The sequence below is a fragment of the Pseudogymnoascus verrucosus genome (assembly GCF_001662655.1).
Source record: "Pseudogymnoascus verrucosus strain UAMH 10579 unplaced genomic scaffold scaffold_1, whole genome shotgun sequence".
NCBI classification, from domain to species: domain Eukaryota; kingdom Fungi; phylum Ascomycota; class Leotiomycetes; order Thelebolales; family Thelebolaceae; genus Pseudogymnoascus; species Pseudogymnoascus verrucosus.
The window spans coordinates 689608-709217 of record NW_017263652.1 but is presented as its reverse complement, the minus strand read 5'-3'; the positions used below and the strand labels follow the sequence as shown (position 1 = coordinate 709217).

Genomic DNA, 19610 nt, shown 5'->3' with positions numbered 1-19610 from the left:
GGTTGCGGATAAAGTAGTGAGGGCATTTTATCGATCAACAGGGGAGGGATGCCCTCATACACTGAACCCATCGACGATAACGCCATGTCTGAATACGACGCGGCCATGATGGTCTAGCTGCCAACTTTTCACCAACTTCGCCAACACACAATGTCTCAGAAATCGGGGTATGTTATGTATGTATGTATGACAATTATTCAACACCACGAATTTGACTCAGAAACGTATGTCTGCTTCCGCATAGACACGGCAACTTACTCATTATCGTCTCTCTCCCTTCCCTTTATCTCGAGTACCGGTCTATCGAAATCTCGCGGCAATTGCGAGAGGGGGGTCCCGTAATAATTTGCTGAAGGGAGAGGAGGTGGAGCAAGGAGGGATCATCGGTCCCTCGTACCTGAGGTTTCGCGCGGGGTCTTGTGGGGGGGTTTTGGGAGACTTGTCTGCCTCTCCTTATTTGAGAGACAGTGGTCGACATGGAATTTTACCTCGTTGGATCAACTGGTGAGTGAGTGTAGATCGAGACGGGCAAACCTGCGCACAGCCTGCCTGGATTTATGGTGTTACCAGCGAGCGAGCGCCGTCCAGTCTTGTCTCCCCGCCTCCGCTCATCACACCTCTTATCCGTTCCCGCCAGTGTTCCCGCGCCGCTTATCCCACACCGTGTTCGTGGGCGCCAGTGTTCCCGTGTTGTCCATCATCACCCTCGGTCATCACACACACACACACACACACGCGCGCACACACCTGTTTGTGATAATCCATACCCTCGTTCGTGATATTTATTTCCTTCCTTACCCGCATGGGCTGGTCGGCCGGAGAAGACGTCTGGGTTAGGTGATGGTGGTGGGGGTGGGGGAGAGGGTATTACGGACCTTGTTGCTGTAACGGTGATGGTGCGGTCCCTAGCCTGGTATTGTTTCGAGTGCTTGCATGGGAGGAGGCTGGTTGGTGGGGTACACAGACCCTCTTACTGTACTATTCGGAAAGGTAACCCGTCGGTCGACCACTCCACGAACTCCACGAGAATTGAATGGTGGATTGTGGATGGTGGATGGTGGATGCTCAAACCACTCCCTGCCCCTCCCTTGTCTTGTCGGGGCCCTTGCAGAGGACAGGACACCGTTGTACAGTTTTGATGTGTTCTACAGGTATGGATTGACCTCTAATGTTTCGTGAAACCGTTTTTTTGGAGCCTTCCACAATCCTTCAATTCCTGCACGACAAGGGGCGCTGATGCGTGGCTCCGTCTGCTGAGGCTGCATTTGTTTGCTTATTGCCCGGACAGTTTGCTGACCCGGCGAAGGAACAGGTGCCAGCGCATACCTCGACTCAGGTTGGGCCTGGACGGCAGGAGCGACGGAGGCAGCGATGATCGAATCCGGCCAAACGTGGGCGGTATAGATAGGTCTCGCGGGAGCCCGAATGGAAAAGCCGTACCTGAGACCATGCACTCGACCAGTTCGATATTCGAAGAGGGGTCGATATACGGCAAACCCCTGATTCGTGCACTTGAGTTCTCCACTGATTCGTGGGAAGCTTGACCGACAAAACGCACTCGCTCTTCATAACTGTCTGACTGAGCGACTGGTCTAGCTGGTATAACTGGGGTTGGACGGGCTGGTAGCATGGGGGCGGGTTGGATAAGTTCTTTTTTCTTTGCACAAAATGGCGAAACTGAGTATACTACCAGTCATACTACTGTGTGTTAACGGGTCCGAGAGCTCAAAAACCTTGCTTTAGCTTGGAACATTGAGAGACAGTGCGACAACACCACCACACCAACTGTCCAGTCCACTCCAATCGCGACCCTTACACGCCTCCCACGATGACAAACTCCACTCTGCACGAGGTCCCACGAGGTTAGATGCAAAGTGCGTACTACTGCACGAGATCAGGGGTGTTATTATTTTCGACCCTGTCTGCCGTACCATAGTATTGCAAAGCCGCCAGCTAGCTCCGCAACGTGGAAAACGAACCTGTCACGCTGTCACATCTCAACTTCCGCCGCTCCACTCCCAGGACTTCTCTCTCCACACCGTGTGTGCCTCAACCTGTCTTCCCTGCGGAGTAGTGTTCCCCTCTCTCCTCTCCCAGAGCGTTGCAATCTTTACCAGCTCTCAAGTTAGAGTGCTGCTAAAAGTAAGTCTCAACCATTCCTTGGCTGTATTTCCTCATCACCCCTCCCCTGCGCCCGCACGACTTTGGTTATTGGCCAAGGTCCCCATGCGGCAGCGATTAACGACGGCCCGCCCTGGCGACCAGCATTGGAAGCAAAGAGGAGAAGCTCTGTGTGGTGCTTGGGCAACTTTATATTCCCGTCCCTCCCGTTCCTCCTTTACCGCTGCTTCTGCACGCCTCGACGTCGCCGCTGAGTTACTTGTTCTGAACGTAGAGGACCATTGGCTCTACGCCGTTTACAATCGTTTTCAGAACCAGCTCGCTATTACCTTTCTATATACTCCGATACTTGAATCTTTGCCAGACAGGATTTTTTTAGGAGCAGGACCTTCTCTCTCGCCATGCTTGTCGGACCACAGCTATAAGGATACTATTAAGAGCTAGCAAGATTACGGACTGAGGTGGTAGATTGTGAAATTGGATTCGGCATCTATACTTTTTGGTTGCCGTTACCCGTTTAAGTCGACTCTTCGAATACCGACAACGATGCAGAGCTGCAGGCCAAAGATCATTGAGATTCATAGCTGCTACTTGCGTCTTTGACATTATCCGAATTGGCAACGACCACCGAACTTTCGATCAGTTACCTTGAGGGAACTCTTTCGACTATTTACTCGACGTGAAAAAGTTCTCATTGTCCTTCGACGGACTCTCCCAACACCTCTGCCGGCCAGATAAAATACCACATAAGGGATTGAAGCCAACGGATCTTCAATCCCCCTACCAATGGTTTCCAAATTCCCAAGAAACACGACGCTGTTCAATGAACCGAATGAAAATAGCCGCAATCTTGTCATCGTCCTTTCCGCCGTCTTCGGCTCACTCGCGCTTTTTATGGTAGTGTCGGCCACAGTTTTCATTATTAAGTGGAAACGTAATCCGAAATATCACAGGCAAAGGAGGGGAATCTCGCCGGTTGACGACGAAGAGATCGAGAGGTGGCGTGGACGGAAAGAAACCTACACCGAGGCCCCAGGCCGGAGCCCTATAAAATCTCACAAACGCCAATCCTCTTCTGTTGTGATCGTATCACATCCCCCAGGATGGACATGGAGCGCTGAACCAAGTCCGTTTGGCACGAGGAACAGTGGCGAGACGGCCTTGTCGCCGCCGCCAATGGTTGCTCGAGCACCGAATTCGAGAAGCGGGCTTACAGACGGCGCAATACTAGGCGCGGATCCATTCGTCCCGCCTGTACGACGACAAAGCACGAGACTGGCAAAGCACGTGCGGAACCAGAGCAGGAAGAGCAGTTTTACCGCATCAATTCCAGAAAGACAGTCCACAGATTTCCCACGGCATTACCGAGACGACTCCAAGAAGTCGTTCCAAGCTGACCGCGTCAGCCCGCCGAGTTCGATATTCAACGGGTCTCCTGGCAGCAATGAACCGCTCCCTACTTTGGCCAGGCCAGCATATGGAAGGGCCGCAAGCAGACAAATGGAAAACCCGATCTGATGCGGGATTCTGCAGGTTAGAATCGTTATTATTGGGATTTCGCATTGGGATTTTATTGGCGCACATATACGGGATTGATACCACTTGGGGAGCACAATATCATGGCCCGTTTTTGGCCATTGAGCCACGATTTTCACGGTTTCCATCGACTGGTGTAGCCCTGTACTTCTGAGTGACGTCTTCGCTACGCCTGTCCGCGAAGAGCCTCCCTTGAGCCATGTGTTAGCGTAGGTTACAGCAATACACGATTCAAGGAAATCTCCCCGCGACAGGCGCAGCGGAAATGTCACCCAGAAAGACAGGGCTACACCCAACCGACTCACTTCACCATCCTTCTTACTTTTGTACATAGATTTTTCGGGAATTAGGGAGCAAACCCATCTTCCACTCATTAAAGAGAGTATATATTTATAGCCCTCTCTCTAAATATAGGCATGTTCTACCTTAACGTAAGACTTTATTTTATGAATGATCACAATTTTACAAACCTTGATGAAGTCTACCATGAACCATAAACGCAACCCTGCACGGCTGAAAAATCACGTGGGTTGGCGCTAAACCTCTCCACCACGGCACGAGGCTGTGGGTTTCTTGACCAAGGCTGCGTCCGACTTGACGACACGAACCCATTTCTAAGACTGAGTCTCCGGTCAAAACCCACAAAGCAAAACAATACACCATAAAAACAGACTTGAAGGGCGGAAGGAACCGCGCGGCAAGCTCATCGAAACCCTTCTACTAAGCCCATTTACACGGGTTCGCGCTGTACTTGTACCTACAGCGCCAGGCGCACCGGAGCTTCTTGCCAGTTTTACGCGCGTGCGCGCAACCCGCGTCGAAATGGACGCCCTCGAAGGTCCTTACCCTCCCCTCCCGCCCCATCTCCCACCTCGCAAACCCCGAGCTAACAGAACCCCCAGACTACCACGCCGTCCTCACAACCCTCTACTCCCTCCTCTCACCTATCCTCTACCCAACCCTCCGCTTCCTAAACTGGGCACGCACCCTCCTCCTCCCCCTCCTCCGCCCTCTCCTCCTCCAACTCACCAACGCCGCGCACGACTCCCCCGCCATCGTGTCCCTGGGCGTGTTGCTGGTGACGCTGTACATCTCGATGCGGGTGATGGGGTTTATGCAAAGGATGGTTGCGTTTGGGGCGCGGCTTATCTTTGGGTTGGTGTTTTATGGCGCGATTGTCGTGGGGGGGATGATGGTTTATCAGAGGGGCGTGGAGAGGACGGCGAGTGATGTGCTCGGGTGGGTGGGGGAGGTGCAGAGGATTTGGGTGAGGGAGTATGGGAGGTGGGAGGAGGTGCAGAATCAGGCTTCGGGGGGGAGGCAAAGGGGGGGGAGGGAGAGGTGGTGATTTTAAAGTGGTGGGGGGGGGCCAAGGGGTTGCATGCAATTGGGGGGGTTGAAGGGCGGCATTTGTTATTGATATCGGTATGGCGTTTTCGGTTGGGGTTGATAGAAGTTGGGTATTGGTATACTCTTTGGGTAGTATGGTTAATTTAAGGTTGGTTCAGCGGCTGAAACCACTTCTTATTCCCTCGAGGTTCTATAGCATTCGTGCTATTCTATATATTTCTTTCCCCGCAGCCGAAGTCTATATAATTCGACAGTGCTTTTGCGTCCTGGGCACTTCAGACTACCTTCTTACCTTTTCAACAATCTGCTAAACTCACTCTTGTCACCTTCATACTCTTGACACGCCTCGATCTTACCTCTCACTTCTTGCTTCCTAAGATCTTCAGGCTACCTTTTCAATAACACTCTCGATTCATCCTCCTCACATTTACATTTTCGGCGGGCCTCGATCTTGTCTCGATCTTTTACTTTCACATCACTTCTGGCTACCTTTTCAGCAAACCTCCCCATGCTCCTCGCCGCCTTGCACCTTTAACAAACCTCGATCTTCACTTGACATACTATCTATTTTGTCAACTTATATCAGCTCACCACATCATCAGAGCCTCAAACCTTGAAGATGGCATCCGAATCACCACCGCCACAATCGCAGAAGGGAGCATCCGAATCGCCACCACCACCGCCACAGTCACTGAAGGGAGAACTATGGGATACAGTTCCAAATACCCTTCTTGCCCGCGAAGCCATCAAGCGAGTCGATCTTAAGGAATGTAATCTTACAGACGACGCCATCATGAAGATTCTCGTCAACAAGAGCGAAAGGACCATCACCGGCGCCAATATCTGGAGATTCAACGAAAATGTATTCCTAAAGGGTGGGTATCTCAAATCCAGGCACAAAGGAAGAGGCGCGCCGGCACTGGCACCGGATGGAACTGTTATGACTGTGCTCGCTGGCGCACATCGTACTACGAAGATCCTTCTACACGGTGGAGATCTCAGCTTGCCTGTTGGAGAATGGACCATCGAGAACTATCAGGCCAGGAGTGACCACCCTAACTACAACGAGTGGCTTTCCAAGATCAAATGGACGACTGCTGATGCACTGCGTGCGGGCATTCCTTTGGCATCCATTAACGCTACAGTGACCATTCCGGCCAAGCATGTGCAGCAAACTCCAAGTGAGCCGGAAAAGAATTCAGACGCTCTTCGGGAGAAGAAGGAAGATAGCCCCCAACTCAACAACACCGATGGTCTCAGAAATGAAGTTCAGCCCGACAACACTAACGATTCCATGAATCAAAGTCAAGAGAACAGAACTGCTTCTCATTCGGTGACGCCGCCAGAAACTCCTTTGGAAGAAACCCCTTCTGAGTATGCCACGTTACCTTCTACCTATTCAGAGATCACGACATTAAACTCTGCAACTCCAGAGCCTTCTCCAGGAGCGAACCGTTCGGAAGTTTATGCTTCAGAGCCCGTTGCTTTCAAGCCCGCTGCTTCAGAATCCGTGACTTCGGAGCTTCCCATTGCAGAGCTTGCTCCTTCGGAGCCTACCATTTCAGGGCCTGTTACTTCGCAACTTATTACTCTAAAGCCTGTCACTCCACAGACTGCTACTTCAGAGCTCGCAGTTTCCAAGCCCACGGTTTCCGAGCCCGTAGTTTCCGACCCCGCGGCTTCAGAGCCTGCAGAATCAGACCTTGCTGCTTCTGAACCAGCAACTTTAGAGCCCGTTGTTTCAGAGACTGCCACTTCACGTCTTTCTGTTTCGAAGCTCGTTTCTTCAGAACCCGCAGCTTCAGATCCCGCCGCTTCTGAGCCCATTGCCTCGGAGTCTACTACCTTCGAGTCCGCAACTCTAGAGCTGGTGACTTCCGAGCCCGTTGTTTCAAAGCCTACAGTTTCAGAGTCCGGTGCTCTACAGCCTGTTACTCCGGAGTTCACTATTCCAGAGCCTACTACCGTAGAAAGAAGTGCTTCAGAACCCGTTACTACTAGGCCAACAGCTTCAGAGCCTGAGCCCGCTGCTCTAGAACTCGTTGCCTCAAAGCGCGCTGCTTCAGAACCGATTCCTTTAGAGTCTTTTGCTTCCATTAGCATCGGATCTAAAATAAATTCCCCAGAGGTTCCAAAACCCAGTATCATGCAGAGCCAGGCGCCAGCTTCAGTTCAGAAGCAATCTGCTTCACCAGATCCAGCTTTGATGAAGACGGGACCTAAATCTACTGTGGGATTGGGCATTGATACAGGTTCGATAGAGCAAACAACCCCAAAACATTCCGTATCAATGTTTCGTCAACAGTCCAACCCGAGACAGCGCTCGTTGGAGATTCCGGAAACACCACCACCATCGGCTCACCATCCTGTGAATTCGGAGACTCACATGCCTCGAGAGCGAACTCCGGCCATTTCACCGGAGGCTAGCGGAATGAAAAACAACCATGCCACCAGGTCTACTGAGAGATCTAATTTACATTCTCATGCAACTACTCAGCCTGCTTCTGTAACTAATCAAGAAACCTTGTCTCGAACCCCGCCGCCGACGCCAGCCTCAAATGGTCCTTTAAAGCGGAAGGCGACCGAACCACTGTAAGTTCACATTCTAATTTAACAATGACATGCTAACCACGAACAGTGACCGATTGCTTACCTTCTACGTCGGTGATGGCAAGCCAGAAGACATGGAAACTTTCAACTTCAGCGAACACAAGCTGGGTGAAAACGCACCTGAGTTCTATGAACAGTTTAAGGGCACCGGCAGACGCGTCAAGAATGCCAATGGCCTTGTGTACGACATCGTCGAGCAACCGAAACTATTCGAAGCTATGTTGCACTGGATCGACAAGAGAAAGGTGATGACGAGACCATATTTCGCACCTTACGATCTGGAGTGTTATTACCTCGACCTCTATGTCGCAGCAGTGAACTACGAGCTTCCTGGCTTGTGCAATGCTGTCATCGACAAGCTCTATGATTGGCACAGAAACAGTATCGTCCAGTTTCAGATGATTGACAAGGTGTATCTGATAACTCAACCTGGAGATGGACTGCGAAGGTTTCACTTTGGTTGTATGATGGGTCTGACCACAGAGGAATTCGAGAACACTTCTATCGAACAGACTGGGGTGGTGATAGATCTGTTTGCGGTGTCAAAGGCGAATTGGGGTGGCATGAAGGCCAAGGAAGCTTACCATGATTCCCTGAGATAGTGGGGATATTCTTCTCTCGCTAGATGGCTGCTATATTGCATTGCAACTCGCTGGATGGGGGTCGATCTTTCCAAACTGCGGCGCGCTCAACTATCAGTTCGCATTTCGTTTTCATTTAGTCATAATGGAGTTTTCAAGTATATTATATCGAGGGACATTCAGGCACTAATCAAGAGAAAAGGGGTTTGGGTGTCGGTTCTCGGGGCAGTTTAAGAGCAACGTTTACTTTCAGTTAAGCATCGTGGGTGGAGCAACGCAAAATATGGCCTTTTCAAGTATATATATATTGGGCAAGCACATGCTTTTGTTGATCCATAGTATATTTATTTGAATGGGATCTATAAATTTCTCGAACGCATGTCAGTGATTCATTTTATCGCCGCCAAACAAGTTTGCTTAAGGGGTATCACGTATGCAACCAGACTGTCAACTTTGTGTTGTGATACAATAATATGCATGAATATTCCCAACCTACATGACAAGGTCTATCTATTTTCCACCAACACTAACCAGCTCCAACTTCACCTTCCTCTTATTCGTACTCTCCTCCATAACATCGCTAATCCTCACAACCACCTTCTGAAACAGCTCCACCTGAACCTCTCTACTCCCACTAGTCTTCAACACGTAGTTCTCGGCATCAAACGCCGCATCCGGCTCTGGATCCGCCAGGTCCCGCAGACGAATCAAACTCTCAATCCCAAAGCGTGGTACGAACACCACGAAGCCGTTGGAGAAGACCTTCATCACGAAACCCTCCTCCTCGATGATGCGGCCCTTGAGAGCCTGTCCGACGTAGTACTCAATCGACGCTCGGCCAGCCTGCTGCGCGTTGCGGTGACGCACGTTGATGTTCTTGCAGATTCCGTCTAGCTTGCCCTTGCTACGCATGCTGGCGTCTAGCTGCTCATAATCGATTGCTGCGGCGAGCATGCGGTGGGCGACTAGATCGGCGTAACGACGGATAGGGGAGGTGAAATGCGTGTAGATCTCCGAAGCGAGACCGTAATGGCGGAATTCGGGGTATGCGAAGTTACCGGCTACATAGTACTCGGCGCTCATCATGCATCTGGTTTTGGTTAGAAAACTGTCTTCATCGAGTGAAGTAGGGTAACTTACCGAGTAGCCATAATGCGGACCAGGGTGTTGAAGAATTTCTCATTAGGATCCACGCAGAGATCTAGTGAGTCTGCGAGAGCTCGAGACGATTCATGCTTGAGCTCAAGGCCACGCTTGACCTTTAGCTGGTTGGCAAGCTCCTCGAAATTTGACTTTGGGGGTGCAGCGTGGCGACGTAGCAGCGCTGTTTGTGGGTATGCCTCGTGGATCTTGGTGGCGACACTGATGTTGGCGAGTAACATGAATTCTTCGACCAGGGAGTTTGTGTCTAATTGTTGCTTTGTCTGGACATCGATAGGGTCAGAGGTCTCCGATTCCATCTGGACCTTGACTTCTGGTGACGACAAACTCAGAGCACCGGCATCCATTCTCTTCTGCTTGAGCTTCTTCGAAAGCATGAGGAGTGTCCTCATACCTTTTGTTAGATCATCTTGTTGTGACGCATCATCAATGCGGATCTGTGCCTGCTCGTAACTGAAAGCCTCTCTAGATTTGATAACCGACTTAGTAAAGCTTGACTTGACAATGTCGGCATCTGGGGTTATCTCCCATATCGCTGAAAATGCGTAGCGTTCAACGTATGGCATCAAAGAGCAGAGGTTGGTACCCAAAAGCATTGGCAACATATCAATGCGCTTATCCACCAGGTAGACAGTAGTACCTCTGATGCTAGCCTCCTTGTCCATCGCATTGTTTGGCTTTACGAAGTTTGAAACATCCGCAATATGAACACCGACTTCGAAATTTCCATTTGGCAAAGGTCTGGCGTGGAGAGCATCATCAATATCCTGACATCCAACCGGATCGATACTGCAAATCAGTAAACCTCTCAGGTCCTTTCTACCCTTCCAGCCAGGGTCTTCTGCGCTAGGGGGTACAATCCAGTCACTCCCTTCCTTTGGCAAGCAGTCGAGAACAGTCTTTGGGAAAGGTCGATATTGGATATCATATTCCAGTAGAAGAGCCTCGGTTTCTGCACCCTTTGTTTCCAGCTCGCCAAGAGACCTCACGAAATGGCCTACTGGATAACGTGACTCTCTGTCCCAAGAGTCTATCGTTACCAGGATGCGCTTCCCAAGAAGTTCTCCCGCTTGGCGAGTGCGAACTCTAATTTTAGGAATCTTCTTGTCCATAGGAATGAGAAAGACGGTCTGCTGTTTCCGGCTTTGCTTCACGGAATCACTGACCGACGATTCGTCGACATGACCAACGTACTGTCTCCAGTTCCTCTTTAGCACTCCTACCACTCTTGCGGTCGGTTGTGGACGGCCTTCTGTGCTCTTGCTGTGCGTCTTCTTCACCTCTTCTTGAAGGGCACGCCTTTCTTGCGGTGTGACCAGGGCCTCGCCATCGTCGGCATCGGCGTTTTCGTTCTTGTTCAGTATTTCCTCTTCAATGATCTTGGATGATGGCTCTTTCCACTGGTCCTTGGGAAGAACTTCCACGACCACAACGTCACCGTGCACACCTCTGTTGATGCTATCGCGCCCGAGAACGAGCAATGGTTTGTCGAATGAAGGAACCTTTATCGAGCCTTCAAGGTAGTTGTAAGGCGATATGTTGAAGACACCTTGGTGTAGTGTTCCGTCCTTTACCCCGGTCATCATCTTCGAAACTGTGTAATACTCTGGATAAATGTTCACAGCAATCTTCGCATCCCTCGCCTCTCGGCTTTCTTGGGAGGCACTGATCATGTCCAAGAGCCTATCGGCGTCCTCCAGAGACCCAACATACTCCTTCAACGAAACAGCGTGTAAGCCCTCGGCCTTGGCCAACCGTAAATTTTCCTTGTCGTCGCTCAGCATAACCACAGCTGGCACCTGCTTCGGCTTTCCTCCTGCCTCATTGACAGCCTTGGTCAGATGTTCGCCGTACCATTGCACCGCCTTCCGTACGGATCTGTCATTTCGGTCATTGATTGTCTCGCCCACTCCTCTGGTGATGTATGTTTCCAGTCTAAAATCGTTGAAGAAGACGTAGAATCGCTTGTCTTCGCTGTTTGTCAGACCAATGAGTCGGTTGTAGAGTGGTAGGGATCGGTTCTTCAATTCCTCCAGGACGGTTTGGAGAATAATGACGTCGTAAAATGCCGATGTCTGCTCGAACAAGTCGGTAGCGTTGAGGAGGGCGTTTGTATCAGGGACCAAGTAATGCCCCTGGGGGAATGCTTTTGTGCCTGCCGGCTTCTCGGAAAGAACGAATGGCGCAGCTGCACAGGTATGTTAATTGAATCCATTTACCATAAAGAAATTTTCGCAACATACCATTGCCGCCGGCATCTCTGGGAGCAGTTGCTAAGCAGCCCGTACATAATTTCGACGAGCAGGGGATATCTTGTCGCAAGTATAATTCGCGGACAATCTTCTGGACCTTTCCGCTCTTTGTTGATCTCACAAAGACCTTGCTTGAGATATTTGAGCCATATGGATCCGACACCAACGACCTCTTGAGACTAGTCATGTTGGCGATAATATTGTCGCGTATACACAATCGCCGTCAGTAGCGATGTGAGGTTGAAATTTAGATCTGTGATGCTAGCGCATCCCGATAAGATAAGCGTGGATGTGGGGTACTCTATCGAACCGCCCGTCCATCATCGCTCCACATCTCGAACTAAGTTCCTGTCAACATCACTCGTACAAACGCCATTTGGTTTTATGATATTATCATTATTTCTGTGGAAGGTTATTATTATATGGATTATTGGGGAATTGGTATCATTATGTATACCACTCTCTCTACATTTTTGAGAAATGTTTCTTATCTCAGAATAAGCCCATATTGGGAATAATATATTTAATTTGGCAATAAATATCAATATAATTTATTTACCCCAAAAAACAAATACACTCTCCCTTACACTACATCCAACCACAACTGTACTGTACGACATCGGCGGAACGGCGGGACATAAAGCTCAACTTAACACGTATACTCTTCATATTGGTGCTGGAAGCGTTTGTAGGTATGAAGTCTATGGACTCCGTTCCATTTATTCCAGTACTTACACTCTCTGACCAACAGACACTCCCTGACAGGCTTATAGGCATGTTATCACCCAAAGTCATACCTACGAGCCAACACCCACCGTGATTATTTCGAACAATCAATAGATATATGCTGTTAAGGCTACAGGCTTCCAGTGACGTCGTTGCTACGAATCAGGACAATAATCCAAGTATCGCGGCCTGGGAGCCAAGGATGGAGTTCACGGATCTTAGTGTGGGAGGCATTCCTATACGATATGTTTGAACCGATGATCGAAATAGATGTGGCGTGCACACTCACACTCCCGCCCGTTCTTAGCTCTCTACGTCCTCGGGATGTGGCACCACTTCAGTTATGAATCTTTGCCCGATATCTCCAACAACCAGATGATCTCCCGGCGCACGTACTGTCAACGTGCAGTATATTTCGAGACCGTGCACGCTTTTTGAAAGCGAAATGGTGTGTTAATATCTTCATGGTGTACTACTTACGCATCCTCCCGGGGCGTTTTGTGACCGGTTTACGAGTCAAGGGCGTCCAAGGGCTTCAAGGGTGATCAAGGGCGGTCAAGGCCAATCCAAGCATGCATCAGCAAGATGATGTGCATAAGTTATAAAAACAAGGAGCCAGACGAGGATGGACTACGCGCCCAGGTGGGCCGATGAAGGCTGTGGGAGAAGAGCGAAGGGTGGAAATTCCAGTTCAGCTGCAACCTTAGTTCGCGGGCCGACGCAGCACACCCTCAGTTCCATGCCGACCAGGGATTCGCATCCAGAGAATCACCCACCCATCTTTCAATTAGCGCGAGGCAGATGGTGGTCACACGCTGCACTTGCATCCACCAGTGGCATTGCCTGCATGATATCTGATGGGATATTCAAGGATGGATGCTCCATCGACGCGTTTCTCGACCTTCCCAAGTACACCATCTACATGGCATGACGCCAAAAGAGGATACCTTATGATTCACTGCCAGAGCTACCGGACTCTTCTGTGCTTCTCTCCACGTCCTCACGCGATCTATACTTGGTACTCTACATGCAACAGTATCGCCGATCCTTACGAACTCCAAACGCTCTTCTCTTGGTGTTTCGAACTTGAAATCGCACTTAACTTGATTTATACATCTCCGAGCCTCTCCGAGCCTGGTTGGCCTCACTCACATGGCCGGCCGTTGGATATCTAATCGTGGAACGGATTATTGGGCAATACTGCTGACCACCGGAGCGAGCAGGATACCTCATCCTACATGCTATTACAGTACTTTGTTTCACTTCGCACATGCAGTTTGAGACAGTAATAATGGGGAGAGAATGTTTGCTACGTTGAATGGCCAATCACATGCGATGAAGAGGCTCAGCCTGTCCTCAAGGATATGACTCTTCCCTTTGGGAAGTACCTCGAGGCTGTGGTATTCAGATGCGCCTGGTTCTTGACACCCTGTCAAACTCTCCGGATCTGCCTCAGCATTGCTGCCTGCTCCCTTCTACTGATGATCCAAGGGCCAAACCCGCAGAGAGAAAGCCACATCAAGCTGAAGCGGCGGCAGCGGGGTACTATGCGCTCCGTGATCAATATTGGCCATTAGAAGAGCAGGGTAGAGGCGCACAACTGCCGTTAGGCTGAGAAATCGTCTCACCAGCCAGTCTTCCGCGGGTCTCCGGCGAAGTCAATCTGAGCGGGTGGGGGGAAGGAATAATGTCTCAAAGCGGAAGACTGAGGCCCATATCTAGGTGTGAGATGCCTGGTCACGGCGAAATACGCGTCTGATGCATGTTACTCGATTAGGCCGCTCGATATTGCACATCCCTACTAGCTGACACCGTCGGAAGCTGGGATCGTGGTTGTTGCGTCGTCTAGGCAAAGCGAGGGTTGGCGACGCCTCCGGTTATCGCGAGAAAGCCCAAAAATACAGAGTACTTGAGCAAGGCTAGGCTGATCTCGCCAGGCGCAGTCATCATCTCGGTCGTTGTCGCCGTGCTCGTACTGGAACAGAGGCGGCGCGGCGCTGAGTGATAGACTGCGGCATATAGTGCCTGGGCTGTCTTTGGTACCTTGCTCGTTAGAGGCACTATACGTACGTACTTGATGCGCGGGAAGTACCCGAACCTGGAATGTGACAATGAGAAACTATCTATAGAAATATGGATTATATCGATCGCTATGGCAAAACGGCAGGACGGAAGAAGAAGGACAACCTACGAGTAGGGCAATGCAATACTCTTTGGATCGCCATGAAATGTATCCCCATGGGAATAGACTCAAGCAAAGAAAGTAAGTATTTGTATACTCGAGACAGACCAGTACTCGAAGCGCTTTCCCCTCCACACCCGAATCGCCCAGCGCCTCGTTCCCTTCCTGTGGCGGCGAATATGACAAGGCCGCCGTCGCCCTCACCCCTGTCACGCCCCATGCTCGTATCGCGGGGGGGGCTTGCCACTTGCAATCCACCCCATCTTGAACCAACCCGATAATTAGTATTTGACCTAGAATGTTGTAAATTGAATCTTGCCGCCAGCTTTCCTTCTTTCCCCACGCCTGCAGCGCAAAAGTACAGAACAGTACATTACAATAAAGACTAAAGACGAAGGAAGCCGACGCGGACGCGGACGCGACTCGTGTGTGGCCCTGGCGCTTTATAAGACAATAGTGCTGCCAAAACAACCTCGTGCAGTACATAACTCCTCATAACTGTACTACGTTGCGTACAGTGTTCTCAAAGTACTGTTCTGTATGTACAGCCAGCCAGTATCACCTTCCTGATTAACGCCGATTGGAGAGACGATCTTGTGGGGTCCCGCAACGAAGAAGGTCCGCTGGAGTCGCCGACGAACTGGACAAACTGTGGCGGAACAAGGGATACCTGAGCTTTTTGAGCTTTGAAAGAGTTTGACTCGTGGCTTGACGCGCTCCCGCCCGACGCAAGTTCCATACTGTGGTATTCACGGCGGATACTCTAGATAAGTGTGGACAGTGAGCGCCCGCTGTGCATCGACTGGGACAAGACAAGCAAATCCCTCTCTTGCCACTGGTGGATACATTTCAATAACGATACGAAAAGAGTCGCATGTACTCTACTCTATATTACTCTACTCTGCTTCATTTTACTGCAGAGTATATAAAGTATATACAGTTAGTATACAGTGAGTGTATACAGTAGCTGGAAAGAAAGTACTCTCGCTCGAGACTCATTTGCTCAGCTGAGGTCGCCATTCAGAACACAAAGCTTCAAACCACCAACGCCTTCTAGTGGTTGGATATATTGACCGACTGGAAGTACCTCACATTCTTCTACATCTACATACATACTCGAGTACCTCGTGAATATCATCGAAAGAGACGACGTTAAGAGTTATCGCATTCGAGAAGCTCAAATCGAGAATAGCACAGCAGCAACCGCCGCCTGTACACACCCATTCTCTACCTTACCGTCGACTTCTCATCGCGTGTCGGCTGGTTGACGAACTATCATCCTTGAATCCTTGGATCTTGAGAGAATTACTGTATGCTGAGTACTGATTACTCTCCAAGTATACGTACCGTACCGCGCGGAGTGTAACGGTAACGGCGACGGCACGCACCATACCATACCAGACCGAACAGACCAGACAGATCAGACAGACCAGATCAGATCAGACCAGACCGACTGAAAAGACACCAAAAAGCCGCGTCTCTCTCGACCCTAATGATAGGCTTTGCCATCAGCTTATTATATTCCACAGAGAAAGAAACCGATGGGGACCGAGGAACACCTTTTCGCATTATTGTTCTCGCTGTATTAGCTGGGATCACTTGAACTAAACTGTTCTGGTTCGCGACGTAATCTCTGGCAGGCTTCGCTAGTTGAAAGCCACAGGCTCCGAAAGGGACGTGATCGCATCCCTCAGCTATCACCCACTACTCCTCTAGCCGCGACTGCTATCGCCAACCGGGAAACATCAACCATCACCGACCATCCCCAACCATCCCACAGCTTCCCGTCGCTGCGCATCATCGGGAATACGTTGTAACACTTGGTTTCGGGACAATATCCAATTGTGTCTGGAGTCGCCACGGCTTCCCTCGTGAATTGCGACTGCGACCGCCCGTTGCCGCGACGCGGAGACTTGCATCAGCCTGCCTGTCGCCACATTCATCAACTCGGCGAGCTTGCTATCACACACACGAACTCAAGTCGCGACCGGCGACCCTACCGCCATGTATTCCGGAGTCCAGGACAGCGCGGGCTCAGGCACCGGCACATTAAATCCTGCGCTCCTCAACTCTGGTATGTGTCGAGATTCCGATAACTGCGCTTTGCGCGCGCGCGACTTGCGATCAAGCCGGGAACCGAAGTCTCGGGCTTCCCGCGTGCTTGCGCGATCCATCGTGCCTCTACGCGCTCGTAACTGATGCACAGCTAATATCATGATAGCAATCGCCAATCCATCATCATCCTTACCGTCTGATGTCAGCCCGCGGGGCACGAAACGAAGCCGTTCGCCAACGGAGACTTTCAACGAGTTGCACAATGCAGATGAGAATGGTATGACCCCAATGCTGCGCGAACGCGACGGCTGCGTCTTTTTACGCGCCTCATCGTTATTATTTACACATTTGGAGATGCGAGGAGATGCTGACAATGCCATCGTGATAGGTGACGGCAAGCCGAGAAAGAGAGGACGACCGATGAAACCACCAAGCCGCACATCTGGCGGAGTATCCGAGAGCCCAACACAACAAACGGTGTCACAACCTGCCCAGAATATATTGCCACAGACCCCGCAGCAACAAACAACTGCGCTGCCGCTACCTCTGAATTCGGTGGTGCCAGCCCAGGCATCTCCACCCAAGACCACACCTTCCAAGCCTGTGGTGAAGGCACTACCTACCGTACGCGACCACACTACAGATCAGCTGGGCCCAGAGGGAGACGAGTACATCCCAAGGGAGTACGATGATGCTGGAGAGAAAAAGGTAGGTCCTACTGGACACCTGAACGATGGACGGGAGTACAAATGCAGGACGTTCTTCGTGCCCGGGAGAGGTGATAAATTATTTATGCTGGCGACCGAATGCGCACGAGTCCTCGGTTATAGGGACTCGTACCTTCTATTCAACAAGAACCGGTCCCTATACAAGATCATTGCGACCCAGGAGGAGAAGGAGAACCTTATCCATCAAGAAATCCTCCCGTTCTCCTACCGATCTCGTCAAATTGCGATAGTCACGGCAAAGTCCATGTTTCGCCAGTTTGGCAGCAGAGTGGTCGTGAATGGGCGAAGAGTGCGGGATGATTATTGGGAGACGAAAGCACGGAAACAAGGTTTCACAGAAGCTGATTTGGCGGGCGAGAAGAGACCAGGTGGGGCGAAGGCCAGAGACGCAGCGGCCGCTGAGGCGACTGCAAACGCAACTGCGATGCTTGGTCACCAAGGAGATGTTGTTTACAGCAGTGCTCCGGTGCATTTCAACCATCCTCAACCTCAGACTGTTCAGCCCGGCATGCTGGGACCAGCTGGCGGTGGAACGCCTCTACCAATGATCACATTGACTCCAGATCAGAATGAGCTACGGCTGGGAGAATATCGCAACGTTTCCCGTCCAAGGCAGGAGATCACAGGCCCCGCGTACCAGGACCGAACCCAGTCAAGCCCACCAGGAGAACTGCTCACGCAGTCTCACCACGCTGCTGAGTATAACAAGCAAGTTAATCAGCAGAGGAACTTTCGTGGCAAATACATCGAGGAGATTTGGAGACAGCCACACGAGCCCCTGGTTCCGAGCCTTCCACCGACTACAAGCCTCAGCGACAATCTGCCATCCGTGACACAGTCACTGCAGTCGCCCCATCAGGGTACGAGTAACGTGCAACAACCGATGCTGTTAAACCAGCCGGGCCAAAGCATGATTTCAGGCACTTCTTATACACAACCGCCGCACCAACCTAACCCTCTTGCACAGACCCCGATGAGGGGCGTACCACAGGGCGCCATGCGGTCCGACCAAATGCACGGAAGATCTCCAAGTCTATCTTTGGCATCTACTGGCATGGGACAGGGAGCACAGTACGGGTATCCCTCGCAAACTCAAATGTGGCCACCGTCACAGACTCATCAATCTTCACACCAGGCTTATCCTCACTATAGCCCCCAAGCTAGCCAACAATCTCCTCACCTACAGCAGTCCCCCCACCAGTCACCCACACAATTGCGGCACGCTGGAGGCAGCGCCCAACTCCCACCCGGCATGCAATATCAAAACATGGGCCAGGGATATCCTTCCCAAAGCCGAGGAATATACCAGCCAGACCAAATACAACAGCAGTATGTGCAACCACAAACTGCGCAAGCACCAGCCACGCCTCAAAATTGGGCATCACAGCAGCAGCCTGGCACCCAGGGTTCTTGGGGATGGGGCACTCAAGGATAATAATCTCCGCATCAAGTGAACAACGAAACGCCTTTGACGCATAACATTCGAGCACAACACGATCGAGACGGCGATACGTATGGATCATGCAATCAACGATAATGTTAATACACACGTTCAGGACATGAACGCGGAAACGGGAGTCGTATTTGTCTCCCCGGCATCGCCCATTACGATATGGAAGACGGAGTTTAGGTGGACTTGGGGATAATTGGTCAATTTTCTCCACCCTGGGGTATACATAAGGAGCATGAGCTGTGGGGCTGCCGACTGTTTAATTCGGTGTAAATTATTCTAGGGTGGACTTGTTATTTGGGGGCTTCGTGCTCTTAACATGCGTGGTTTCGCATTATACCTCGTTTTTATTTAGTTATAATTCCTTTTCCAACACTTTTCTCTCCACGAGGTTTTCTTTTTTAGTGCTATCATCATGGAGGAATGCATTTCATTTGGCACACTTTGTTTTCTGAGTTTAGGGATTAATGCGGCTCGTTCTCATCATTGCGCTTTTCTCTCGCCAGGCTGACTATAATGTTTCGCTTTCGGCCAAACCCCATGCATATTTCCTTTAACCAACATGTTGTTTTGTTTTCGCTAGGGCTGGGCTGTCACCGTGCAAGAGAAAGAGAGGGGAGGCAATTTCTATTGGCAAAGGGACATATTTTCGAGGCTCTATGTGATTTTTTTTTTACCTTTTTCAGGTTTTCATTATGGATTGGGACGCGTTTGTTGCATTTGCGATGGGCTTCGTCGTTTGGCTTGGTATCCTTGGAATTGGATAGCATGCGAGCATGTGTGCATGAGATATACCCAGATGTGACGACACGGGAGGTATGGATTTGCCCTATCCTAATTACAATGGAAACACTTAAT

The 19610-nt window shown here is 50.6% G+C and overlaps 5 protein-coding genes across 5 annotated transcripts; 4 read left to right on the top strand and 1 right to left on the bottom strand.

Annotated features, from left to right (window-relative positions):
• Positions 1-2907: 2907 nt before the first annotated feature.
• On the top strand, positions 2908-3639 carry VE01_00236 (uncharacterized protein; the record flags this gene model as incomplete). Its single annotated transcript, XM_018269768.1, has 1 exon — positions 2908-3639. The coding sequence occupies one exon, from the start codon at positions 2908-2910 to the stop codon at positions 3637-3639; it is 732 nt and encodes a 243-aa protein (XP_018135100.1).
• Positions 3640-4256: 617 nt separating this feature from the next.
• VE01_00235 (uncharacterized protein) lies at positions 4257-5005 on the top strand (the record flags this gene model as incomplete). Its single annotated transcript, XM_018269767.2, has 2 exons — positions 4257-4495; positions 4560-5005. Exons 1-2 carry the CDS (start codon positions 4480-4482, stop codon positions 5003-5005), a joined length of 462 nt encoding a protein of 153 aa, XP_018135103.1. The 5' UTR covers positions 4257-4479.
• Positions 5006-5039: 34 nt separating this feature from the next.
• On the top strand, positions 5040-8571 carry VE01_00234 (uncharacterized protein). The gene is made up of 2 exons (XM_018269766.2): positions 5040-7599; positions 7646-8571. Exons 1-2 carry the CDS (start codon positions 5627-5629, stop codon positions 8217-8219), a joined length of 2547 nt encoding a protein of 848 aa, XP_018135102.1. The 5' UTR covers positions 5040-5626; the 3' UTR covers positions 8220-8571.
• Positions 8572-8660: 89 nt separating this feature from the next.
• Positions 8661-11831, bottom strand: DIS3 (exosome catalytic subunit dis3). The gene is made up of 3 exons (XM_018269765.2): positions 11603-11831; positions 9339-11547; positions 8661-9288 (listed from the first exon to the last, which is right to left on the bottom strand). Exons 1-3 carry the CDS (start codon positions 11796-11798, stop codon positions 8709-8711), a joined length of 2985 nt encoding a protein of 994 aa, XP_018135105.1. The 5' UTR covers positions 11799-11831; the 3' UTR covers positions 8661-8708.
• Positions 11832-14852: 3021 nt separating this feature from the next.
• On the top strand, positions 14853-19606 carry VE01_00232 (uncharacterized protein). Its single transcript, XM_059463253.1, has 3 exons — positions 14853-16593; positions 16741-16851; positions 16963-19606. The coding sequence occupies exons 1-3, from the start codon at positions 16524-16526 to the stop codon at positions 18735-18737; spliced, it is 1956 nt and encodes a 651-aa protein (XP_059320117.1). The 5' UTR covers positions 14853-16523; the 3' UTR covers positions 18738-19606.
• Positions 19607-19610: the final 4 nt, after the last annotated feature.